Source organism: Crocuta crocuta, unplaced genomic scaffold, assembly GCF_008692635.1.
Source record: "Crocuta crocuta isolate KB4526 unplaced genomic scaffold, BGI_CrCroc_1.0 scaffold89, whole genome shotgun sequence".
Lineage (NCBI taxonomy): Eukaryota > Metazoa > Chordata > Mammalia > Carnivora > Hyaenidae > Crocuta > Crocuta crocuta.
The window spans coordinates 11,606,581-11,632,757 of NW_027551559.1; the positions used below are offsets into that span (position 1 = coordinate 11,606,581).

A 26,177-nucleotide genomic window follows, 5' to 3' on the forward strand; every position below is an offset into this window, starting at 1 on the left:
CTCTTCCTCTCTGTCCGGTACAATACATCAACTCAACCTGGTGGCTGAGAGCCTGGGGAGCGGTGTCGGGGCATGCTGGTCAGCTGTCCCAGGGCTTGACTCTCTCAGGACTGCAGGGGACGCTGCTCACTAAATGCCCTCAGCACATGCAGATTCCCTGGAGGTGATGCCGCAGAGTCTCTTAGGCCTCATAGGTCAAAGAGGTGGCCCCGGCTCGCCCTCCCTCCTTCCGCTCAGCCTGTCTGGCCACGGTGCCCACCTTCTCAAGTGCATTGCTTTCTCTGTGCCTTGGGAGTTGTTCTCCACCAGCTGCAATATTTCTGACACAATTGCTGTAGTCCAAGGAGCAAGCTACCAGCAGGAGCCAGGTGCTTACTCTGTTTTTCTACGTGTGTCCTCTGGTGCACACGCACCACCAGCCTGTTGTGGAAGGTCTAGTGCCCCTATCGCCGCTGCTGCATGTTCTCAAGACAGAGCAGCTCTGAGAGGCCAGGAATTTCTCTCCTTCTTCAAACCACAATTTGATCTATGACATATGTAGGGAAAAAAGGTTTTATTTTTAAATACGCGAAGGAGTCCCGCTCTGTGATTGTGGGGGACACAGAGAGCATCAGACGCCAGTCAGGCGCTGGCTCATCTGGTTCCTACAGCCTTCACACCCCGTGCTGATGTACAAGGTACAAGCGCTGTGTGTGTGCCTTGTATCACAAGGAGCTACATAGCGATGGAAGCCATGCTGGCTCAAGATCTGTGACCGCTGTTTTTACACACATGCTCTTTTCAATCTATGGATGGGAATCCACATGCTCTGGTTGAAGAGGGTTGACCACAAGTCTCCATGGCTCAGGCTTGTAACTTTTTTCATGGTTTGTAAATGGAAATTAAGATCCATTGAAAAATGGATCCGGGGCGCCTGGGTGGCTCAGTTGGTTAAGCGCCGACTTTGGCTCAGGTCACAATCTCGCGGTCTGTGAGTTCGAGCCCCGCGTTGGGCTCTGGGCCGACAGCTCAGGGCCTGGAGCTGCTTCCAGTTCCGTGTCTCCCTCTCTCTCTCTGCCCCTCCCCTGCTCATACTCTGTCTCTCTTTCTCTCTCAAAAACAAACATTAAAAAAAAAATCGTCTTTAAAAAAAAGAAGAAAGAAAAATGGATCCAGAACTTTTAGTTTTGAAACTTGTTACTATGCTAAATGTACCCTAGAAACCCTCTTCAGGCTGGTGGCACTAGGACCCTTAGGGGTTCCCTGGGGGCGCCGGAGGGGCCGGCAGCAGCCCTGCCTGCACCACATGGCAACCCGTGGCAAGATCACTCATTCACAGTGAAAGTCTTATGTGGCTAAGACTTTATTTTCATGCATGTTCTCATTAGATAGCAATGCCAGGGAGACCTGATGGTTAGGGGCCCAAGAAGAGGCTTTCACCAATGTGGTGATGGGGCTGGATCTATGGCCACAGAACTGTACTTAGTGACACTGATGCACATGCAGAGAAGAGAGATCAGCACACACTCTTTGTGGACAGAGTCATGGAGAAAAATGTCAAATCTGGGTTTTTACAAACACAAGGAGCCTGAGGGCCTCTGGGCAGAAGAGTGGGAAATGAATGGAACGGACGGCCACTGATGGGATCCCACGTCCAACCTCATGAATAACATTCTGGTTGGTTTGAAGATGTAAATGGAAAATTTCAAACCATGAAAGTCTTATGAAGGAATATATTAGTCATTCTGTGACCTTAAGGGAGCAAAACCCATTTCAATTGTAAGCAAAGTTGAAGGACCATGACAAACTAGGGAACATACCTGCCACACAATCAGAGGCTCAGTGTGAGTAATATGCCTAGTAGTAAAACTTCTAAACAGCAGAAATTGGCCAGTGCATGGAAAAGCCATTTGTTAGAGAATAAATAAAAATAACCAATAAACAGATGAAGAAAAAGTTTGACTGAAGCATAAAAAACCCAATGCAAACAGTGAGGAGGTACTTATTTTCACTTCCATGAGGAAGGAGTGCTCTCAAGGCTGCTGCTGAGAATCTAAACTGGGCAGGCTCTTTGCAGGGCCATTTGGCAAATGTGTACAAACCTCAGACACTGTGGGCCCTGACCCAGCCGTCCCAAGCCTAGGAACCTGTCCAAAGCAAATAATCACAAAGTGTGAAAGAAGCAGGCGCAGTGATGTGTGTAAGAGCGACAAATAGAAGGACCGGAACGACCCGAACACGTGGAGGTGCAGGCCTCCACACGGCGCCACGCTTGCCGGCCGTCCTGGGGAGTCAGCCCGGGGATGCCCTGCCGGCGGCCACCCCCCAACCCTACCTGCCCCGAAGGGACACACGGGCGTCAGAGAAGTCCTCTAGCCACTCCTGACCTTGCACAGCAGCACACTGACTGCTGGCTCTGCATGGGCTCCTGTGTCACACTCACTTATATGGAAAGAGTGGTTGATAAAAGCATAAGGATTTAAGTACAAATGTGTGCAAGCTTTTGAAAAGCTTTTATATGCATATGTATATGGAGAAAAATCCGGATTATCACATACTGCACTTTAACATCAGTTATTTCAGGTGCACAGTTTCAAAATGCTTCCCTCTTTCGGTTCCCCTGACTGCAAGCACTTACCTGGCCTTGTCCTTCCTGGAGCACCCTCACTTCCTGTAGCCTCTCCAGCTCCTGCAGACACCTGTTAGAGGCGAGGACCACCCTGTGGACCTCCTCGTCCACTTGACTGTACAGACTGGAGGCGACCTCAATGGCATCCCTGGAAAGAAAGCGTCAGAGAGCCAACTCCTGGCCATCAGTTGTTCACAGGCAATCGCCCAGCGAATGTGCTGTTGGTGACAACTTACACCTGTGCTGAGAGGGCGGCGCCTGGAGCCTGATTCAGATTCTGCATCTCCCTCTCTCTCTGCCCCTCCCCCATTCATGCTCTGTCTTTCTCTCCCTCTCTCTCTCTCAAAAATAAAAAAAGAAGAAATCCTTTAAAAAAAAAGAAAAATGGACCCAGAATTTTCAGTTTTGAAACTGGTTACTATGTTAAACGTACCCCAACTTAAAGAGTCACAACTGCCCTCTTTGCATCCGTCACATCCGACACGAACAGGGTGCTCCAAGGGGGTCCACAGCCGGAGTGGGAATAGGGACACACCCAGGAGCCACAGGAGTGCAGGTGCCTCAGAGGCTGGGGGGGGGGGGCNGAACCCCATTGTGATGAGTTCTGCCTTCCACTTGAGGGTTCCAAGGAACCTGCTACTTTTTCCTTGGAAGATACAAATGTGGACTGGCTCCTGTCCCCAGTGTGCCTATCAGGCGGAAGGCGAGTTTGGACTGCTGGGAGACATCATGTGACAGAGACAGGGAACGCCCCTGGGATGTGCCACCCGGCATGACACTCACCGGCAGTCTTGGCTGGTGCCATGCTGCTCCCTCTTCAGGCGCGCCAGCACAGCGCCACCCTCCAACCGGAGGGCGACCAGCAGTGCGTCTTCCAGCACACACTTCATCGTCGCCTTGTGCTTGCTGATTAAGTCTGTGACCTCCTGCACGGGGTGGGCGAAGCATGGATATAACCCCCTCCTCCGTGAGGAGTATTAGGTGCTACCTGCATGCCTGTGCTTATCAATCGAGCTGAAAGCAGGGTGGGATGGCCGTGCCCACACTTGACATGGGCCCCAGCAGGAAGGTAGTGGAGTCCCAGATGTTCTCACCCAAGTGACGGTGAGACTCGGGGCAGGGAAAAGGGGGGAAGCTCGAAACTTGGCAGCAGGAGAGGCTGGCATTTGGATAGGGATGCATGGACCTCACCCACATACCCTGGAAACCCCAAGGCATCTCCAGCCCCAAGTCTCTAGGCTGTTGAGGTCCCACTGGCCAGTCCACCTCTGTGTCCCAACAGCAATTACTCAGGCCTCGGTGGCACACCAACAAATGTCGTGGTTTGGTGTTGTTTCTCTTCTGGGCATGGTGGGATTTTTTTTTTTTTTGGTCACAATGGAGAGGAAGTAGTCTTTTTTGGGAGTCTTTTGCTGAGCAAAAGGGATTTACAAATCAAAAAGTGTTTGAAAATCTCTGCTATGGGTGGTGGATTTGGCTAAGGCTCTAAGTTCCCACCTGCCAAACTGTGAAATAAAATAAAATAAAATAAAATACATGAGAACCTACCTGTGTTGTACTTAGAGTCCTGTGGGTGTTTAGGGACCGGGCTGAATTTTGTAGGAAAACAATGGCATCCTCACAGTTTGTGGTGAAGGGCTCCAGCTTCTGCCGTGGCGGGAGAGGTCAGAGATGATATACAGTTAGTCCCCACAGATGCACCAGGGAGCAGCACCCTCCCTGCCCAGGGTGGGACTTCAGTGGCACTCCCAAGCCTGCCACAGCATGGCCGTCCAACAGCCTGTGAATGGCGTCTGTGACAGGCGTGACACTCAGGGTGAGGACACCTGCTTCACGCGTGAGTAAAAATATCTGCATGAGGAGAAGACCTAGGACACTGGCAGGTACAATGGCTGTGAGCTGCACCTTACCCTGCGGAAGCAGATCCAGTCACTGTGGCTGTAGGGAAAAGAGCCATCAAGGTCTGCAGTCAGCTGGGAGCTGTCAACAAGCTTGTGCAAGGCCTTCAGGGAGCCCACCACCTCACACTGCCAAGGAGAAGTGTTTACTGGTTATGGCCACAGATGCATCCATCGGAAAGACCACTATGATGGCTCACTCCTGGGAGAGCTACCACCACGAGGGTTGAGAGACAGGTTTAGGATCCAGTGACTCTACCTTGCTGGCGGCATTAATGGGCTGCATGTGGCTGGGCACAGGAATGAAGGTGTAGAGAATGAAAAGAGAAGGTCGCAAAGAGAAGTGGTAGAAAAGCTTCCAACTAAGACCAAAAAATGGAAAAATTGAAAAGACAGAGAGGGCAAGATAATAGGGGAGAAGGGAGTGGGCAAGGGGAGGAAGGGATGATGAAAAATGAATCAGGGATGTGTTACTCTGAGATGGCAGAGCTGGCCCTTCCCAGAAAATTCTAGACAAAGTATACTAACCACCTGAAAGCTCCAGAGGGTGAACAAAGCCAGACTTAGTGAGCAAGGCAACTGAAACATGGATGAAAAGATTAGTATGGGGTGAGCTCCCTGTCTGCACAGTTCTGGCCTGAAATTAGGATGCCAACATGTTGAGACTGGATTGACTAAGGCTTTGGTAGAAAATAGGCATCTTTGTGGCCTGAAGAACCAGAAAATAGAGCCAGGAAGGAATGTGGACAGAGTGTCCCACAAGGCGGAAAGCCAGGGAAGGGAGCTCCCGTCGTATGTGAACTCTGCCCAGGACTCTGGCTGACCCTGAACCAAGTACGCATGGGAAAGACTCTGGGAAGCTGAAGGTAAAAAGAACTGAACTGGACCTATGCAGGGAGCAGTTTTCAGCTCAAGTCCAACCAAGTTAAAAGCATGCTAAAACAGTACTTTGTGGAGGTTTATAATAGAATCCAGAGTCAGTATATTGAACAATATTCAACAGAATATTCATGTGTCCAGAATACAATCCAAAATTACTGGACACATTAAGAATCAGAAAAATGTGACTTGTTTTTAAGGGAAATGACAATCAACAGACGTCAACTCAGAAAAGACCTGGATATTAGCATTATTAGAGAAGGACTTTAAAGCAGCTATTATAACTATGCTCAATGGTATAAAGGAAAAATGCTTGCAATTAATGAGATGATAGGAAATCTTAGCAGAGACAGAGAAAATATATTTTGAAACCTATTGGAAATTTTGTAGCTGAAAAATGCAATATCTGAACTAAAAATTCTTTGGATGGGCTTAATAGCTGAATGGAGATGAACAGAGTATGGAGTTAGTGATCTTGAAGACAGATCAATAGAAACAATCTGACCTGAAGAAGAGAGAGAAAAAAAGTGTGTGTGTGGGAAGATTCTCAAAGACCTATGGGGCAATACCAGTATGTGTAATTGAAATCCTAGAGCAAGAGGAGAGAGAGAATGAGGCAGAAAAAAAATTTTCTTCAAGAAATAATGAATGAAAATTTCCTAAATTTTGGTAATAGACATAAATCTAAACCTTCAAGAAGTTCACCCAACCTAACAGGATAAATATGAAGAAAACCATGTCTAACCACATTATAGTCAATTTGCTGAAAAGAAAGAGAAAATCTTGGAAGTAACCAAAGGAAAATGACACATATTCTACAGATGAACAATTATTTGAATTCCAATAAACTTTTCATCAGAAACTATGGGGGCCAGAAGACAGCTGAACAATAACTATAAAGGGCTAGAAAAACAAACAAACTACTGTCTGGCCAGAATCCCATATCTAGCAAAAAACCTTTCAGGGCAAAATAAAGAGTTTTTAGATAAAAGAGAAAGAAGCAAGAAGAAAGAGGCGGGAAAGCAAATGAGGTGGATAAGAAAAATTAGATTTTTTAAAGTTTTCTGATATTTTGCTCTGTACAGCTCCTGCAAATAATTAAGGACTCGGAGATGAGTTTTCAGACTCTTATATGGATGCAGCCACAATTTACATGAAGTTTCCCATATGTTTTATCTCATGTAGGTATTGTAATATTTAATTTTATGCATCACTCAGAGTCATATCTAATGCTGAGGGTCTGAAACTATTACCTGAATTATTCCATCCTTGTCAGGCCTAAAAGCTGATTCTTTATTCACCAAGAACACAATACTATGAATTATGGGAGAAGCTGTGTTCTGAAATAAGAAAGAAATACTGATTAGCTTTGTAATATTTTACTTCATTGAGTTTATAGAATTGTCTAAGTTAGATGGGTACCTATTTCCGCCTTAGTATTTTTCCTAAGTACCTAGAATGCATAATATATAATTGTGCCCTAAATGTAAATTATTTGTTCTTATGAATTTTAATGTAATCAAGTTTATTGGTTATAATTTACATATAATAAAATTCATCGTTTTGATGTAGAGTTCTCTAAATTTTACCATAACTTATAGTCACATAACTAACACCACAGTCAAAGTACAAAACAGTTTAGCATCCCCCAAATTACCTTATCTCCTTTGTCAAGCCCACCAACCTCTGGCAGCTATTGATCTGTTTTCTATCTCAGTAAGTTTGTCTTTTCGTATATCAAGTACATAGACTCATACATTATGGACTTCTTTCACTTAGCACAATGCACTTGAGATGCATCCGTGCTCTGGATGTCAGTAGTTCATTTCTTTCTACTGCATAGTAGTATTCCATTGCATGTATTCACCCATTCGCCAGCTGGAGGACATTTGGGTTATTTCCAGGTTATGGCAATCGTAAGTAAAGCTACTATAAACTCCATGTGACCTAAGTTTTCATTCCTCTTGGGTAAGTAGCTAGCAGTAGGGTTGCTGGGTCATATGATAAGTGCATGTCTAACCCTAAAGAAACCAGAGTGCCTGTGCCATGTCGCATTTGCATGTGCAATGCCAAGTCCTTGCTATTGTCAAATTTTGTTGTGCATGTATATTACCTCATTCTAATTTCAAGTAGCATTTCTCCAATTACTGCTGACGTTGAACATATTTGTATATGCTTATTTCCCATTCATATATCTTCTTTGGTGAAGTATTCTCAAATCTTTGCCCATATTTCATTGGGTTGTTTGCCTTATTACTGAGTTTTGAGATTTTGTATATTCCAGATACATACAGATCAGATCTTTATCAGATCTATTTTGCAAACATTTTCTCTTGGTTCGTGGCTTGTATTTTCATTTTAGTAATGGTGACTTTTAAAGAAAAGTTTTCAATTTTGATGAAGTCCAACTTATCCTGTTTCTCCTTTAGGATCATGGTGTTGTTGTAGCTAAGATCTTTGCCTGACCAAGGTCATGAAGATTTTCCCATTTCCTTCTGATAGTTTTGTAGTCTTAGATTATGTATGCAGATCTATGACCTGCTTGTAATTTTTGTATATAGTATGAGTTATGTGTTGAGGATTTTTTTTCTTTTGCGTACAGATGTCCAATTGTTCCAACCCTATTAGTTTGGGTTGTCGTTTTTTATTTTTTTATGTGTTTATGACTTTAAACAAACCTTTTTCATTTCTGTTTGCTAGATTATACTGAGGCCAGATCGTTCAGCAATGAAATTCTTTTATGTACATAGTTCTTCGTCACTCATATTCCCTAAAGCTTTACTTTTTAATAGTTTCTTATAGTGATAAACAGATTTTACACTTTTTATAATCCCCAATTTTGATCCCCTATTTTGACTGGATAGGCCTCAGAACTCACTGATATTTTATTTGTATTAAATTCATTTTATATATTTACTTTTTATGTGACTTATTGTGGATGACATTCCATAAATATTTGAGTGAGTAAGCCATAGAAAAACATTCTTGCTTTTTTATTTCATGGTCTATTTCACTCAGTTTAGCTACAGTTTTCAGTTATAATGAATTAAAACTACAAATTGTTTTGCACAGTGTTTTATATTTCTCATAAATAACTCCTTGAGTGAATTTTTACTATCTATTGCCAAGAAGTGAGAACACAGTGCCTTAGGACAATTGTCGGTATTAGTTTGCAGAAGGTAGCGTAGGAATCAGCAAATTCTAGCATTTTCTTCTACCAAGAAATGAAGAAATCCTTAGTTCTTTTATGAAATGGAAAGCTTCTTATGGCATCTGAACTTTAATAATTAAAAGAATTTGAAATATAGTTTCTTGAGGTAGTTTCTGTGAGAAAATTTAAGTATTTCTGTATATTCCTCAGAAACGAAATTGAAAATGGAAGCATAACCCTTAAATTTGGGCTTATGTTCATGCCTCTCACTCAGAGTACAAACCGAGTACTGTTGCTGATCCAAAGCCAGGGCCTGGGAGACCGACAATTGCCAGAACAGGAAGCCTCCGGGCCTCAGGGCAGTCCAAATGCCAGCATCCAGACAACGGAAGATAAGTTGATTCCCTGAAGTTCCTTACAAGAATTCGCTTGTGACAAAAACTTACAGATGCAGCAGAAGTTTCTCCAGCTTCTGCTTTGGGAAAAGTGTGGGTGGAGGGGGCCCCATCTTACTTGGGGCTCATTGTCCCACGGTGGGACCCACGTGGCACAGGACTTATGGAAAGTCTGAATAAATAGAAATGCTGGGAAGAGGTATTTCTACAGAGGGAAAAGGTAAGTGGATCTGGTCAACGGCTGAAGGGCTCGAGGCCTGCACATGGGGCCCGCCTGGGTCTCACGCACAGCAGAACGAGCGATGCTAAGCCTGCGCGTCGACAGGGAGGGCTCAGCCGTCTCTGTTTGTGACTGGACACTTAACCGTCAGGTGTTTACTGGATGCCAAAGCAGCAGAACCTGCCGCAGTCCTCTGTGTTCAGGAACTGCCCGCAGACATTGCAGATGTGCCTCGGCATCTTCCTGCGTGTATAGCCCTGCTGTGCTCCTGCCCCCACGCGCAACATGCATATGACACAGCGCAGTGAGGGGGCCCAGTACCAGTACTTTCTAGTACTCAGGTAACTTCTCACAAGGCCAGTGCTGTGCTGGGCGCATGACATGGACGTCTTGCGGGAGCAGAGATGGTGATGCTGACTCTTCCGTGCCAGCCCCGCCCTGGGCACAGGCCTCACTGTGCACCTGCCTGGGGGTCTGCCCGCAATCCTGCCCTGGGATCTGTACTTCGCCTCTCAGTGCTGGTCAGGGGATGACAGTGTGCCATCAGAGCTCCCCAAGTCCCTTGCTGTGGGAGGTGCCCCAGCACAGCTCCCACCGGCCTCACAGGGCTCTGGCCACAGGGCTCCGACCCCGTAAGTGCCCCCATGCCCTGCCCAACACCCACCCTGCGAGGCTCCATCGCCGCCAGCTGGCCCGGGAGGGTGCTGTCCTGGGCCTGGTAGCAAGTTGCTGGATTCCAGGCTTCCCCTGGAAACAAATTTCAAGCCGCCTCCAGGGCAGTAATGACAAAAGCGGCAGCAGCAGCACCATTTGTTGACTCTGATTTAAGGGTTAATGAGCTGGGCTGGAAAGTGTACCAGGAGGAGGAGCCAAGCGACCAGGCAAGAGCGGAACAGGACGCCCCACCCCCACGGCCACCCCTGGGGCTGAAGGTGGAGGAACTGAGGGGACAGCACGGGAGGCAGGGAGGCGGAGGCAGAGAGACGCTGCCACACACTCTGGGCAGGCGCGGCCCGTGGGGGCAGCCCCCACGCACCCCCGTCGGGATGGTGAGCTGTTCCCCAACCAGTACCTGAAGCAGGTGGATGCTTTCTAGGAATCTGGTCACAACTTCTGGTTGCAGCTTCAAAATCATGTCAGCAACAGTGACATTTTAGTTTGGTTTTGAAGGTAAAAACAAAGAAAAGTTGTTTTTCTCCCCTGTGTTCACAAGTTGCCATTTATAGGATGCTGAGATGATTAATTGGTGTGAAGCCACCAGATTAAGCATTCGCTCCTGAAGAATGTGCGCCTGAAACACACATAAACCAACCACACCCTACTCTCTGCTCTGGTTACCACAGCAAGGCCGCCAGATTAAACACCTTCTTTCTGCAAAATCATAGGACACCGAGGAAATCCTGTGGTCACCAACACAGCTGTTCCTCCTTCGAGCAGACCTTCCCTCAAAATCACTTTATTTTGTTTGTTTGTTTGTTTTAATTTTTTAAATGTTTTATCTATTTCTGAGAGAAAGAGAGACAGCGTGAGCAGGGGAGGGTCAGAGAGAGAAGGAGACACAGAATCTGAAACAGGCTCCAGGCTCTGAGCTGTCAGCACAGAGCCCAACGTGGGGCTTGAACCCACGAACTGTGAGATCATGACCTGAGCCAAAGTCGGATGCTTAACCGACCGAGCCACCCAGGCGCCCCCACAATCATTTTGAAAAGCAGACATTCCTCTACCTTCCCAGAAGACTTCGGAATATATATACTTTGCTGGTATATAAAATTGTATGTGGTTAAAAAAAAATCAGAATCTCAAAAGAATTTCAAAGACTTGAGCAGAAAATGAGCATCAAACTGGATTATATCTTGGTTTCTGATTTTTGAGCCAAACAGCTGGTTGAAATCAGGGGAAATGAGCAACAAGGGATTTATGTGCTTCCAAAGTGCTTCGTGGAGACTGAATTTTAATACGTCAAACCGGTCACTCCCTCTAGAGCCGCCGACTTGGGCCTTGCACTGGGCACCCTTCTGCTGAGAGCCCGTTTCTCCCTCTGCAATGCAGTGAGCTCTGTTCTGAGAGCCCTCTCTTGCCGGGACCAGCACCTCCAGGTCAGCTGTTTCCTCCTCGCGAATTTGTTCGAATTTGTTACTTCGCTTGTGCATGCGGCAGGGGCTGCACGACCCCAGGCACCCTGGCCAGGCACATCCGCGCCCGCCATGCTGCTGCTCTCCCGCCTAGGCCCCACCTCCCCCAGCCCCGGCTCCATGCACAGCAGGCCTGCATGCCACCTCTTCTCTCACTTCCCCACACACTGCTCTCCAGCTGTGCCCGTGCACTTCCAACATGCCCCATCCTCTACCACTGAGTCTTTCCTGGAAAGAATTTCCATTTGGCGTCCCTAAACTTAGGAATCTGGATAGAACAGTGACCTGTGGCTGGCACCGTCAGCAGAGACCCAACAGAGGGAACAGCTTTTAACGAGGGAGAAAGCGGGACCCCAGACCCCAGCACAGTGCCTGGCACACAATGCTAGATAGAGCTGCTGTAGAGGGAAGGGGTCATGCCTCCATGGGCTGGTCCTGGCTGGTCCTGCTTTTAAGGTCTGCACTGGTAATCCTGGAGATGGGCAGGAAACTCCTTCCTGGTAAGTGCCTGACCTCGGGGGAGCACACCGTCGATGGATGCAGGAGTGGGCTCTTTGCTGCTTTCAGCGTCTACACTCAGGACACTCACCTCATCCTGAGATTCACACTGGAGGTGAGTGCAGGCATGGCTGCATTTAGCTGCTCTTGGGTCATGAGGGAGCCCTGTGTGGCCCACTAGCCTGGAGATTCTCAGCACCCCAAGGACAGGAGTCACTCTGACTCACCTGAAGTGCCGCCAGGGCCCGGGAGAGAGCAGGCGCGGCAGGACCCTTGCGGGCATCCACCAGAATGACCAGCCCCAGGTCCCGCACCTCCTTCCTGGAGAGCGAAAGACAGTGTTAACCACTGCAGGTAAAATCTCTTCCAAAACAAGCTTCTTCATCTCTCAATAAGATGCATCCTTGCCCAGATGCCCCTGGCTCTACAAGTCCGAGGTTCTTGACACATATCTATACTTCCTGAGGAATCAAGCTGCTTACTGGGTGGAGACAGGGCAATGGGGCTCACTGTGGTGGGTCTGTCTTGTCTGATAGCCTCTCCAGGCAAGTGGAGCTGGCTGCACGTTTGCATTTCCTAGGGTTGCTCTCTCTCCCCACCATACCACCCCAGAGTTTTCTGTTTGTTTGTTCAGGCTTTAATACGGTGTGGAATTCCACTCTGATGGTGTGAACAAGGTCCAGACGTGGCTGGCTGTTCTCAGACCGGTCACTTGGCTCATCGCATTTTCAGAGCTGAAGTGGGACAGCGAGGCATCCTCTAAAGCTGAAAACACCACCAGGTTCTTTTCACAACCCCACTTAAAAGCTGTGGGGCGCCCGAGTGGCTTGGTTGGTTGAGCGTCTATTGATTTTGGTTAGGTCACTCTCCCAAGATGTGGGATGGAGCTCCACATCGGGCTCGATACCGAGCATGGAGCTTAAGTTTCCCTCTGCCTCCCCTCCCACCCTGCTTGTACACTCCTTCTCTAAAACAAAACAAAATAAAACCGAAAAAGGGGTATCTGGGTGGCTCAGTTGGTTAAGAGTCAACTTCAGCTCAGGTCATGATCTCACAGTTTGTGGGTTTGAGCCCCACGTCCAGCTCTGCACTGACAGCTCAAAGTCAGTGCCTGAGCCTGCTTCAGATTCTGTGTCTGTCTCTCTCTGCTCCTCCCCCACTCTCACTCTGTCTCTCTTTCAAAAATAAACATTAAAAAAAAAATTTTAAGTCTTAAAAGGTGCTTTTTCCCCACTGTGATGATTGTAACTTTAGTTATTTTTTTTTTATTTGGGGGAGGCAGAGAGAGAGAGAGAGAGAGAGAGAGAGAGAGAGAATCCCAAGCAAGCTCCACGCTGTGAGCACAGAGCCTGACTTGATGTCACAAGCTGTGAGATCATGACCTGAGCTGAACTCACAAGTTGGATGCTTAGCTGACTGAGCCACCCAGGTGCCACTAAACTTTAGTTCTAAATAGGACAAAATAATAGGCTAGGGTGAGGTGATGTATCTATTCCCCAAGTTTCTGTTCCTGGGCAAGCTTCTCCAGCCCCACTTCCAGGATTAACTAATATTCTACCCCGGTCATATGTGTGGGTGCTGGTCTTGGACAGCATGCTCACTCTGGCTGCTCACACAAAGCCGGTAGAATGCACATCACATCAAAGCCATGTACTGGCAAGGGTGAGTGTGTCGCACAGTTAGGGTGTGTTCAATTTCGGCGTGACTGCTAAAAAATACTTCTGAAGGGGGTGTGTTTTTCGGGAAGCAAGTATACTGAGGGCAGAATGGAGAGGTACTCTGGCATCAAAGTGGGTGCAGGAAAGACAAGGCTGGGAGAACATCTCGTCTCACTCCCCCCTCAGATGGCCAGCTCAGTGCCCGGGTCTCCTCTGCTGCAGAAACCACGCTGCCGCGTGGGTGGCTAGAAAGCACTGGAGTCCACATCTCTGGGAGCGGTCCTGGGCGGTGCTCTCAGGAGCAGGGCATGACACTCCACTTCCACTTCCTGTGGACTCCCCCTTCTGACACCCCCACCTCAGTCTCTCTCCATCCGTGAAGTCCATTTACAAGGCACGCTCACCCTGTAACCCGGCTTCAGTAACTGGTGACCACACACTGCTGGATACTCTTCCTAGTAATGAGTGCTGCCACCTCGAGTGCTTCATCCCGAAAGCTGACGGCTTGTGTCATATCCCACAAGTGTAGGCAGATTTCAGCTCCTCGAGGTGCAATAGCCAATCAGGATGCGAACAAAATTACAATACTTGTGGAGAAATAATCAGCCAGACCATGAGGCTCCAGCCTGAATTATTCTAAGTGCTTTGGGTAATTTAGGTTTTCCTCAGCATAGGCTTTCTCCCAGAGCTTCCAAGCTGGTGAAGACATCTGCTCTGGGATGGGGGTGGGAGTTGTCTGAATTTTCTGTGGAAAAGGCATAGGGCTGCAGAACCAGGGTCAGGTCTGGGCCTGCCAACCCCCAGGGGGCCCTAAGCCTCTACTGTTGGTGTTTCACTACAGAATGGAGAGAACAGCACTCAGTGTTACAGGGACACCAGGCTGAGCATGCAGAAGGGTACACACTCCAAAAAGTACGGAGGCTTTCGTCCTTGTCAATCAGGATTACTCTCCAGTACATCCCCAAGCTAATTCTGGACCCTCCAATAAAAGAAAGCTTTTGGTAAATAGAAAATGCCATTATCTTGGAGCTTTGGTGTTTACCTGAGGTTTACGAAGTATAAGCTAATGTGAGGATGAACCTGTTTTTTTTCAGAGTATTTTTTTAATATTTTGAAATCTGATAAGATTGAAATCCCAGGTTCGTCTGAGGGCAGTAAAACTAGTGCTCTCAGATAACAGGACCCTGCTCGGGAAGTGGTGTCAGGGAGCACACTTTCTTTTCCGCCTAATTGTTCCTGCACTGATTCTACCTATGCTATTTCAGAAGAAATTTCAACAGAAAGTTGATGCAGCACAAAGATCACATGTGATGAGGCAACATGCAACATGTCCTCACAGGAACACACATCATGTGATGTGGAGTCTGTCACTGTCACTGAGGGAGACCACATCACAGGATGGGTCAACGAAAATGATGCTCTGGACGTCAGTCTATGTACTTTACACAGATTATTCTAAGCCCTCTGATGCACCTCTGAGACAAATACTACCATCCCAGGTTATGGGGAGGAAACAGGCTTATGGAGGTACGTCATCTACCCTAGCCAGGAAGGGCACAGCTGGGATCTGGAGCCGGGCTGTCTGACCTTAGAACCAAGCTTGATGGCTGGGCAATGCTGCCTCCCCTACAGGCTGTCTCCACCCAGCACCCTGGGGACTCTTGGTCTGGTAGCCTTAAGGGCCTTCCAAAGCATGTCTGCATCCAATGGGATCGAGTAGTACAAAAGAACACACTTCAACCACCCTTGACTCCTATTCTACCATCTCTGTCCTTGGTCCATAAAGAGATCTGAAGCCTTAGAGAAGGTCTCCCATGCAGACCTGTCCCACATGCTGTCATCATGCAGGATCCAGGAGGTGTGGCTTCTTGGGGGTTTGTGCCAGGGAGGTCATGTCTCTCTTAAGGAGCTGGCACACTTTCTTCCTGGCATGTGGCATTGCCAAGCTGAATGTAAGGCTCAGTTAAAATGAATCGGTCTTTCCTGCCCCTGGGCACCAGGTACTACTCATTCGTATGATTTCTTCACCTATTTATTCTAAATATTCTGTTTATATGAGTTCAGGTCTTTATCCAGAAAGACATGGGGTATAAAACATGTACATACATAATGCTTAGAGCAAGTACTAAACACTGCAGAGCAACACGGAATTCTGGGCTAGTGGGTGTGTCAGAGCCTTGATTCAGTGGGGAGAGGTCAGGGTGAGCAGGAGGAGAGGAGCGCACAGGGAAGAGCTCGTGCAAAGGAGGGGAGGGATGGGAGGCGGGCCAGTTAGCAGGAGCCCGAGGGGCAGGTGGGAGATTGCTGCCCATGCCTCGAGGGGCCCTTCGAGATTGAAGACAGAGACCCTCGCTTGCAGACATGCTTCACCCCAAAAAGACATGAGGACCCACGCTTGCACTGCTTCACCCCAAAGGCCTGAGAGGTGGGAGCCTGCCCAGTCCCACCTGGGAATGCCATGGAGGTACTGCAACAGGCGGGTCAGCTCGGCGCTGGAGCTGTGTTTGCTGGACCAGAGCGGGCTCGTCGTGCACACCTGTACCACCGCTCTCCCCTGGTGGTCTCGGGTCCCTGCAGAGACACAGAGGGCATTGTGTGAGGGGGCAGCTCCAGTGCAGACACGCATGGCTTCAAGCTTGAGAAATACCAAGTTGGGATCTGCACACTGTCGGGGTATTGGCTTAGACGTGAGATCTGCCAGGAGAGGAGGTCACCTGCACATGTGACAGCCATGCTCACCTCAAAGGGAGGTAGGCACTTCTATGGGCTGAAATGTTTGTGTTGCCCCAAACCTGTGTGTTGAAACCTAACCCCCAGTGTGGCCTTTCAGAGTTGCTTACATTTTAGGGTGGAGCCCCATGAATGGAATTTATGCCATAATAAAAGACCCCAGAGAGCTCCCTTGCCCTTTCCACAATGTGAGGACACAGTGAAAAAGATGTTGAGTATGAACCGGGAAGACAGGCCCTCATTAGGACCTAACTGTGCTGGAACCTTGATCCTGGACTACGGCTTCCAGAATAGAGAAACAAAGGTGTGCTGTCTAGAAGGTATCCAGTCTGTGGTACTCTGTCATAGCCGCCCAAACAGAGCGAGGTGGCCATGCTCACCTGGAAGGGTAATGACCCCGGACTGCAGGAGCTCCTGGCCGACCTCCACCACCTGCCTGGGTACCGGGCCGGGCAGCTCTCCCGTGCCGGGCGGCTGTCTTTCTCCCTCTGGGCACAGCGGCTTAACAAGCACGTCTGGAACCCAGCCAGGAGCATGACCTCGGAAGGCGCTGCTGTTGGTGTCAAGACTGGCTGCACAACAGAAAGACACTTGGTCAGAGATGAAGTGTTTCTCTGGTTTGAAGGCAGCTACTCAACTTGCCACAAACACAAGGAGAAAATCATGTGTGGAAATACCGGGTCCCATGAGAACTTGTTCCATTCCTCGTAGGAAATGGCAGCGTGTCATACCTTACAGGACAGGTGCATTCTTGAAAAGTAAGGCATGAATAAACATGTAAAAACTAAATATTCCTATTGCACCAAGAGTGCTCACTACCTAAACACACTTCAGGGATCATTTTTTTTAGGTTTATTTATTTTGAGAGACAGAGTGTGGTAGTGGAGGAGGGGCAGAGAGGGACCCTGCCTCTCCTTCAGCACCTATAAAGGGAGGACTTGACCTTCCTGCATCACTCCAGAGAGGGGGCACCTAGCTCTTCTGTTCACCCTAGAGGGAAGGGCTCGTGTTCGTACTCGGTCTGGAGGTGACGGCAGTGGCCATGGTTTCTGGGCGTGCTCCTCAGCCCTGTTTCCACACTGCACTTCACAGGAGACAAACCACAGCACAGACAGAGCGAACAGACTCAGCACCCCAGCCCTGCAATCCCCCAGGGTCTGCGTTGCCCCAGTTGGGGAGGACAGTCTTCGCCAGAGCTGGTTGGCGCCCAGAACCCTGTGGGGCACCACGACCCAATCCAGACTTTGCTTTCCCATCCTCAGCTTCTTTCCAAACTTCTTTCAGTGCTAGTATCTCATAACTCTGTTAAGGGCTTTCTCATTATGGTTGGACCAGAGAAGTCCACAGCAATCTTTCTATACATATATTTAAAACAGCTTTATTGAGGTATATTTTACATATAATAAAATTCACTCCTTTCAAGTATATAATTAGGATTTTTAGCAACTTTACCAAGTGGTGCAACCATCACCATGGGTCAGTTTTAGAACATTTCTATCCCTCCAGAACAACCCCTCATGCCCATTTATTATGAATCTCTGTCCCCACTCCTTGCAGCCACCTGTCTACAGTCCTGACCACTCATACAACTGGAATGAGACACTGTAGGGTCTCCTGTGTCTGGCTTCTGTCACTCAGCACAACTACTTTGAGGTTCACCCCTGACATCGCCTGTGTCGTCCTTTCCACGGGTCTCATCCCAATGTGTGGTGGACCACATTTCGTCTGTCCCTTTACCAGTTGATTGGTTATAACTACACAGTATCCTTGAGACTGAATTTTTTTATGTATGTTCAAATATTTTCCTAGAATACATCACTATTTGTAAAATCTTTGGGTGCCCAAGTGTTTTAATGTTTTAATTCTGCACTTGACCCCAAGCTTTCTCACACAGATGGGGAAGCAGATAACACCTTCATGTGGCACTTTTCTTATCAGACGTCTTCCTAATTGAGTAGGTCATTCATGTGGGCTTTTGAATTCAGCTTGCGGACTGTGGGAGAGTGAAAGGAGGGGTCTGAGGCCCTGGAGGCTACAGTATTAAAATGGCCAGAAATAAAAGCAGCACCCTTATGTGGCTAATCAAGAAATAGCTCACCCCACCTCACCTCACAAGAAATGGCTGCTCAGTTACCATTCGTTGAACAGGAGAACCATATAGAAGAGGAGGAGCAGCTGGGACAGAGGAGGAGCAGCTAGAGCAGAGGAGGAGCAGCTGGGACAGAGGAGGAGCAGCTGGGACAGAGGGAGAGCATCTGGGACAGAGGAGGAGCAGCTGGGACAAGGGAAGAGCATCTGGGACAGAGGAGGAGCAGCTGGGACAGAGGAGGAGCAGCTGGGACAGAGGAAGAGCATCTGGGACAGAGGAGGAGCAGCTGGGACAGAGGAGGAGCAGCTGGAACAGAGGAGCAGCAGCTGGAGCAGAGGAGGAGCAGCTGGAACAGAGGAGGAGCAGCTGGGACAGAGGAGGAACAGCTGGAATGGGAGGAGCAGCTGGGACAGAGGAGGAGCAGCAGGGACAGAGGAGGAGCAGCTGGAATGGGAGGAGCAGCTGGGACAGAGGAGGAGCAGCTGGGACAGAGGAGGAGCAGCTGGAATGGGAGGAGCAGCTGGGACAGAGGAGGAGCAGCTGGGACAGAGGAGGAACAGCTGGAATGGGAGGAGCAGCTGGGACAGAGGAGGAGCAGCAGGGACAGAGGAGGAGCAGCTGGAATGGGAGGAGCAGCTGGGACAGAGGAGGAGCAGCTGGGACAGAGGAGGAGCAGCTGGGTGGGAGGAGCAGCTGGGACAGAGAAAGAAACTGCCTGCACTGTGGAAGAGTGAGTGTGCTGTCACTTGTTCAGTTTAACTGTCAGCAGGAGGTCCTAGCTGAGGCATTTTCCTGTGTCGATGAAGACATGAGGTGTAGGACCACACCACAAACTGTGTACTCCAGGGACAAATGTGTGTCCAGGCAGCAAGGATGGCAGAGAACGCCTATATCGAGGAGCCACTGGCCACTTGCTGGGTGGCCAATCACTGAGGCCCTTCTGCCCAGACCTCTGGTGCCAGTGCCCAGCTCCTCCTGGGAATAAGCAGCATCCTCTTAGCACAGGGTCTTCCTTCTTCCAGGGCTCTGCACCGTCAGCAAGACGGCATGAGAGGAGGAACAGGGGAAGAGTGCTCTCCCAGGAAGCGAACTCCCAACTTCTCTCCCCACCAGCCCTCAGCGCGACCTCACGCATAATCTCTGGAGCTGAGGAAGGAAAGCCCCCCGGGGCCCAGGAGCAAGCATCACGCCTCTGACAAGACTCGCATTGCAGACGTGCTCCTGGACACACAGGGAGCCAGCAGGTAACCCGCTTCCACCTGGCAACACTGATTTGTGTGAACTAAACCCGCCGCCTCCATGACCACCAGCTCTCCTGGCTGCAGTCACGTGTCTGTGCCCTGTGCTGCCGCTCTGTCCAGGGACGCTGTGCCTGAATGTCCACAGTAGCATCCGCACAGCCAGCATTTCTGTGTGGAGGGGTGTTTACTTGCTTACGTTTTAGAGTGACTCTTACGGTGAGGACAGAGGCTATCCTTGCTGAGATGAGCTGCAGACATGAGTTTTCACTGGGTCATCCAGCGTGTGTGTGACTGTGCGTTTTCCTACCCAACACAAACAAGGTCCTGGAAACAATGTCCAGGGAGTTCTTGCTTCATTGAATTTTTAGCTGTACTGCAGGGAAATAGAATGTTCTTAAAAAGGGCTAACCCTAAGCCAATATTTGTATTACAAAACTTTTTGCAGTAAGTCTGTGCGTGCTCTATGCTGTGGGAATCCTGTCAGAATTTCAGGCGGGAGCAGACACCCTCGATTTGGAAGCAACAGGGCCCTCCCGGAGGCACGAGCAACTCCCTCCTTGAGCCAAGTGGACAGGCCAGGTGTTGCCCAGGTGAGGAAGCCACAGGTTCTTCACTGTGTGGGATGCTGGGGCTGACCCTGCCTTCTTCACTTCCTCCGAAGCTGTCACTTTTGTTCCTTCACAGAACATTTCTTTCTGTGAAAAAGGGGAAATATTTGACTTAAGAAATATGTTGTCTTTTTTTCTTTCTTTTTTTTTTTTTTAGTTCTTGATGCCCTACAAACACTCCTTTAAATTATCATATCTTCCTTCCAGAGCAATACGGGAGACAATTCTAGTACTTAGGTTATACTTCAGCGCATTTTGTGGGACTTTGAGGTGTGTGAGACTTAGGAGCTTGTGCTATTAGCCATGCGTGCGGCACCCGCCTCACCCACAGGAAAGGGGCATTAGTGTGATGTGATGTGACGTGATGGTTGGTGATCCCAAAGGGACGTGTCTACTCCCAGAACCTGTGAACGTCACCTTAGTTGGAAAAGGTCTTTGTAGATATGAATAACTGAAGTGTAGGGTGGGCCCTGAATCAAAGATAGGTGTCCTTTTAAGAGAAAGGAGGAGAAGGTTTGAGGCACAGAGACATCAGGAGAAGGTGGAGGGACCGGGGAGCCCCCTGCAGCTGGAGGGCCCCTCACCCGGAGCCCCCGGGGGGAGCACCATGCTGCCATTGCCCTGATGTCAGACCTCTGGCCCTGGAACTGACAGGATAAATGTCCAAAGCCGCCTGTCTGTGTTACTTCGCCGTGGCAGCCACAGGGATGGCGCACACATGAACGTTGTTTTCAACAGTCGATACGGATGTGGACACAGGCTTCTCCTGTGTCACTGAGCAGAGATAAGGCACAGCGTGGAGTGGGGCAGGGGTTGAGGGGAAGGGCTGGGGAGGGACGTGGGAGGAGGGTTAGGGAGGCGCAGGAAGGGTCAGCCTCGGCTGTTACCTGGGCTCTCCGCTGTGCTGCAGGAGGGGCCGCCGGAGCCTGCCCTCCTGCTCCCCGCGGCCTGTCCTCCTGAGAGACCTCCAGGCCTGGCACCGGCCGCGTGCTGGGAGGCCCGCCGGGCCTCTCCTCGGGAGCCCCTGGTGGACCTGTCCCAGGACCGAGACCGCCGGGGAAGGGTGCTCCTAGTGGCTCCCGGGTGGCTCTCCTGAGTCGGGGTCCCCCTGGGGTCTCCCCAGGGGCTGGGGGTTTCCTTCCGGGCTGGGCTGGCTGCTGCCCCGGCTCCTGTGGTCCCGGAGCTGCAGGCCTCGTCCCCGAGGGACTCTTCGGAGCTGGAGCCCAGGCGCATGGGGTTCTGCAAGGCCTCCATGTAGGACCTGCGGAACCAGCGTCTGCCTTCCGTGCAGGCTGGGTCCCTGGGTGACTGTCTTCCGGAGCCTGGGCTGCCCATGTCCTCACAGACGGTGAGGGCCTGGGGGCCGTGCCTTTTGTCCGTGGGGCCCAGGCTCCCTCTTGGTCCTTCCCACAAGCCTGGCTCTGAGGGCCCAACCCCAACAAGGCCTCCGTTGGAGCTCTGGAATGTGCTCTTAGGGCTTTCCTGTGCAGCGCCTCCTGCGGAAGGCTGGTGGAAGGGCCGGTCACTGCTGGGCTGCCCACCACAGCAGCGCAGGGTGGGGGTGTCACGGGGAGGGGCGCGCTCCTGGGGACGAGCGCTGGCCATGGCTGGTGCTGGGGCCAGAGCTCTGGAGGCACTTCTCGCGGGTGGCGGCTCAGGCCCGGGGCAGCTGCAGTGGGGCAGGATGGTTCTGAACGTTGGGACAAAGATGGGGTCTGTGACGTTGCTCCACGGGGTGCGGAAGACAGCAGAGCCTGAGGTCAGCAAGCAGTTTTGCAAGGGGACACTGTTCCGCTCCCTGTTCAGCTGTTCCAGGAACTCTCCCGTGAAGATGCAGCTGTACATGGACTCAGGGACAGTAACTTCTTCAGAGCCCCGTCCAAGTGGGGAGAGGCATTTTAAAACCAGTCTGGCTGACTGCTTCCCCACCGAAGTGACCTGTAGATAGAAGTCCCCAGGCCTGAGCCTAACTCCGCGGAGGGACGCCAGCTGCACCACCACCTTCTCATGGATGCACAGTGGCCAGCCTTCATGGAAGAAGATGAGGCCTGTGTACTTGGCCTGGGATGAGAGAGGGAGGGAAGGAGGTTAGACCGTGGTGGTAGCTCCTCCCGGGAGGCTGGGTGGAGGTGGGCAACAGGGCAGGAGGGAGGGAGCCATCAAAGGTGCCACCCAGCCAGTCCTACCACAGGCAGCCTGGGGGCCCTGGGCTAAGTCTCTCCTAGGAGCCTTCCCCATCTGGGGAAGGGTGTGACCCTCACATGCTCACCATGCCAGCCCTTGGTCTAAGCTCCATAGCACCTCTGGCTTTCCTAGGTGCCCACAGGCAGCCCCTCAAGAGCATGGCTACTTCTGGAATCACAGGGTCGGGGGTACAGTGAGAGGGTGCTGGGGTCCATCAGGGCACCAACAACATCAGCTACAATCTCCCACCCAATACAATGGGTCCTTCTACTTATTTGAAGGAGTCCATGAAGTTTACAACACGGCTATAGATTATGCAGGTGAGTTCTCAAGCACATCTTTGAAAAGGACTTGCTGTAGAAAAGGTTTCAATGGCAGGACGGAGAAGACACAGGCAAACACAGGCAGCATCTGGCATGGGCATGAGAGCGTCTGGCAGTTTGGGGAACAAGGGGTGGGATCCCCAATGTGTCAGACACTGCAGCTACACATCTAAACAGGGACCGGTTCAGTTACAACATTCCTTACTTCTCCCACGCCAGCACTGACATATTGCACAAGCATTATCACAATGATAGAGAATATGAGAAAGAAATGACCTCATTCTGATATGTCTTGAGTCTTTTACTTTTTTTCCCTTATCCATGCAGGACACAACTTCTCTAAACTCTAGTAACAACGTAGATACAACTTGGTGTTCACCCTTAGCCAACATTTCTTCATGTTCCTCTTTCATAGTTGCCATCCTGGTGGTGACTTGCCTGTCCTCTGTGGGAAATCTACAGGGCTTCTATCTGTTTTTTCTTCTTCCTCCCTCCCTCCCTCCCTCTCTTTCTCTCTCTCTCTTTCTTTTCTTAAGTAGGCTTCACATCCAGCGCAGAGCCCAACGTGGGGCCTGAACTCACGACCCTGAGATCAAGACCTGAGCTGAGATCAAGGGTCAGACGTTTAACCATCTGAGTCACCCAGGTGCCCCGCTTCTATCTGTTTCTATTATAAATAAGAAATGCAAGCAACATTTCCATGGTACTATTTCTTCTTCCTTTAAATTATATTTTAGGAAACATTTCTGGGATTAGGATTAAGGATAAATAGTCATGAGTGTCTTTTATGATTCTTGGCAATATGACCAATTTGCCATCAAAAGACACATTGTCAGCAGTAAAGTCATTGCAACAGCTTTGCCAGGATTCAGCAGGACGAGGCTTTATATTGAGGAATCTTTTTCTAAATTAGTACATATACTGTGGAATATTGTTGTTTTAATTTGCACTTAAGTGATAATGAAGCCAACACTTTTTTCTAATTGTTTTTTCTGTAAATTTTCTGTATGTATTTTTGTTCCTTTTATGAATCGTGGCTTTGTTTTTACCTTCTTAGTTGCTGTGAGATCTGTAAAAAAATTTGACAGACATTAACTTTTTTCTATGCACCATTAGCAAATGTTTGTGTTATGTATCTATCAGTAAAAGGCGAAAGGTTTATACGATCTGAAGAGAAACCAGAGTGTGTGTTATGTATCTATCAGGCACTCATATTCGTCCCAATTTACTTGCTTTATACTTGTTTCCTTCCTCTCTATAGAAGCTTAAATTTTATACAAGTTGAATTTTTATTACTTTTTTGTGGTATCTTTTGTCACCTTAAAACTTAGAGTTTGATGTCCTACTGAAGGTTGCCTTTTGCATTTATGTTAGTTTTCCTAAGAGTTGAGGTTTACAAAATACTTAATGTTTCCATACATCTAGAGTTGGAAATTGTACCTTAAATACACTGGTATATTCTTTTTTTAGAATTTTAAAAAATGTTTCGTTATTTTTGAGAGACAAAGCTCGAGCAGGGGAGGGGCAGAGAGAAAGAGAATCTGTGCGGTCAGCACAGAGCCCGTTGTGGGGCTCAAACCCACAAACCGCGAGATCATGACCTAAGCTGGACGCTTAACCAACTGAGCCCCCAGGCCCCGCACACTGGCCTGTTCTTAAAGGTGAAGGCCCCATTGAGCAGGTTCCTGCTGTGCACTCACACTGGGTCGCCAGAAGGGGGAGGCACCGTCCAACCTTCAGCAGCCCGTGCCCTGGGAGGAAGCTGAGGGTCTGGTGCAGATGCGGCTAGTATTTACCGAGCACCTGCCCAGTACCCTCACACCTGTGGCCTCGTTTAATTAAAAACTAAGGTTTTTCAGATTGGAAAAATAATACTCGTGTATTGCAGAAACTGGAGGATTCAGGAAAAACAAAACAATAACCCCAACACCAACCCCCAGAGGTCAACATTATTGACATTGATGTGTGTTTCATTTCATTATTTTTTCCTGTGTATTTTTTCTAATGTTTATTTGAGAGAGAGAGAGAGAGAGGGAGAGAGAGAGAATCCCAAGCAGGCTCCATGCTGCCAGCACAGAGCCCAACATGGGGCTCAAACCCATGAAGATCATGACCTGAGCTGGAACACAGTTGAACACTTAACTGACTGAGCCACCCAGGCACCCCTTTTCCTGGGTATGTTTAATGGCTGAGATCACATCACAAAAATACAGCAGTGCATGGTAACTTTATCACCGAATGCTATTTCATCAGCATCTCCTGTGCTATGAGAAACTCTTCACTCAGATCACTTCACTGTTGTGTATTTATTTTCCCCAAATTTTGCTCTGACAAATTTAAATACCATGCCCATTGTTGGGCCTGGAGCCCCACCTGAGTGTCACATGCTTCTGTGGAATCTGAGGCCACAGAGCAGGTAGAAGGGAGTGGCCATGCCAGGGCCCCTGGGGTGGAGCCAGTGCCCACCAATCTGGGTGGCCACGGGTGTGGCCAGTGTCCTTGCTGTGTGGCCAGTGCCCATCCCACACTGGATATGAAGATCCAGGACGTCATCCAGCCCTGTGGACATCGGCAGTGAGATTCCCAGGGACTGCTCTCTCCCAAGGAGAGAAGTCCAACCTGAGCTATGGCCTAAAGGTATGCAGGTGGGGTCAGCGGTGCCAGCCCCAGGAATGAGCTTCACGACAGAAAGTTCTGGAAGCAGAGAGTCCAAGGCCGACCATCACCGGTAGGTGACCCTTCCTAGGGGGTGGGGGGCAAGCACTCAAGGTGGAGAGCATGGGAGTACTGGGCAGTCCTCACACCCAGCCCTGTCACTCCCAATCCTGGCATGAAAACAGCTCCAGTGCCTGGGTCCCAAAGGGCACTGCCAGGAGAAACTTCTGAGGCTGAGGAGAGGCTGGCCCCTCTCCTCCTCTGTTCCTTCAGGCCACTGCAGGCTGGCTGAAGTCACCTCAGAGCAGAGCAGCAGCCCTGGCAGATGTGGTTCTCTGTCAGGTGGCAGGGCAGGGGATAAAGTGTGCCAAGCATGTGCTGGGGCATCTTCTGTCTCTGCAGTGGGCTGTAGAAGCTGTGGAACGGCTTCAAGCGGCTGTGATAATGGTAATAGTCTTTATCCAACACTGAGTGAGGGCCAACAACATCCTAAGCACTTTGCATCCATGATGGCACTGAACCCTTATTCCAAGAGAACATATGCTGGTTGGGACTCATTGGCTGCAGGTAATAAGATGCCTTCTGACTCTTGGCTAAGTGATGGAGAAGGATGAATTCTCTCACTGCAAAGTGTGAAGGAGACAAGCCCCGTGGTTGGAACAGAGGCTCACAGACACCTTTGAGATCCGGGTGCTTTCTCTCTATTTCACAGCCTTCCATGTACACGTGTTTCAGTCTGATGCTGGTTATTGCGTGGTCATGGGATGACTGCCCCAGCCTAACAATCGCATCCTTATACACTATGTCCCAAGCAGGGAAAAGTAGCTTCCTGTGTCTTTCTTTTTCCAAGGGAATATGTTCTTATAAATATTCCTGCCCCCAGAAGACTTCTCTTTATCGCTCATTGG

General features: G+C 49.4%; 1 protein-coding gene across 1 annotated transcript in view; it reads right to left on the minus strand.

Annotated features, from left to right (window-relative positions):
• PLEKHG4B (pleckstrin homology and RhoGEF domain containing G4B) overlaps positions 1-26,177 on the minus strand; it is an 82,030-nt gene that overhangs the window by 16,638 nt on the left and 39,215 nt on the right. Inside the window, exons 3-11 of the mRNA XM_077749410.1 lie at positions 20,995-22,168; positions 16,550-16,741; positions 15,887-16,010; positions 12,009-12,102; positions 6,639-6,725; positions 4,519-4,635; positions 4,157-4,255; positions 3,392-3,534; positions 2,618-2,756 (exon numbers count right to left, since the gene is read on the minus strand). Of these exons, the coding sequence (XP_077605536.1) occupies positions 2,618-2,756; positions 3,392-3,534; positions 4,157-4,255; positions 4,519-4,635; positions 6,639-6,725; positions 12,009-12,102; positions 15,887-16,010; positions 16,550-16,741; positions 20,995-22,168 (2,169 nt within the window). The remainder of the gene's footprint in view (positions 1-2,617; positions 2,757-3,391; positions 3,535-4,156; positions 4,256-4,518; positions 4,636-6,638; positions 6,726-12,008; positions 12,103-15,886; positions 16,011-16,549; positions 16,742-20,994; positions 22,169-26,177) is intronic.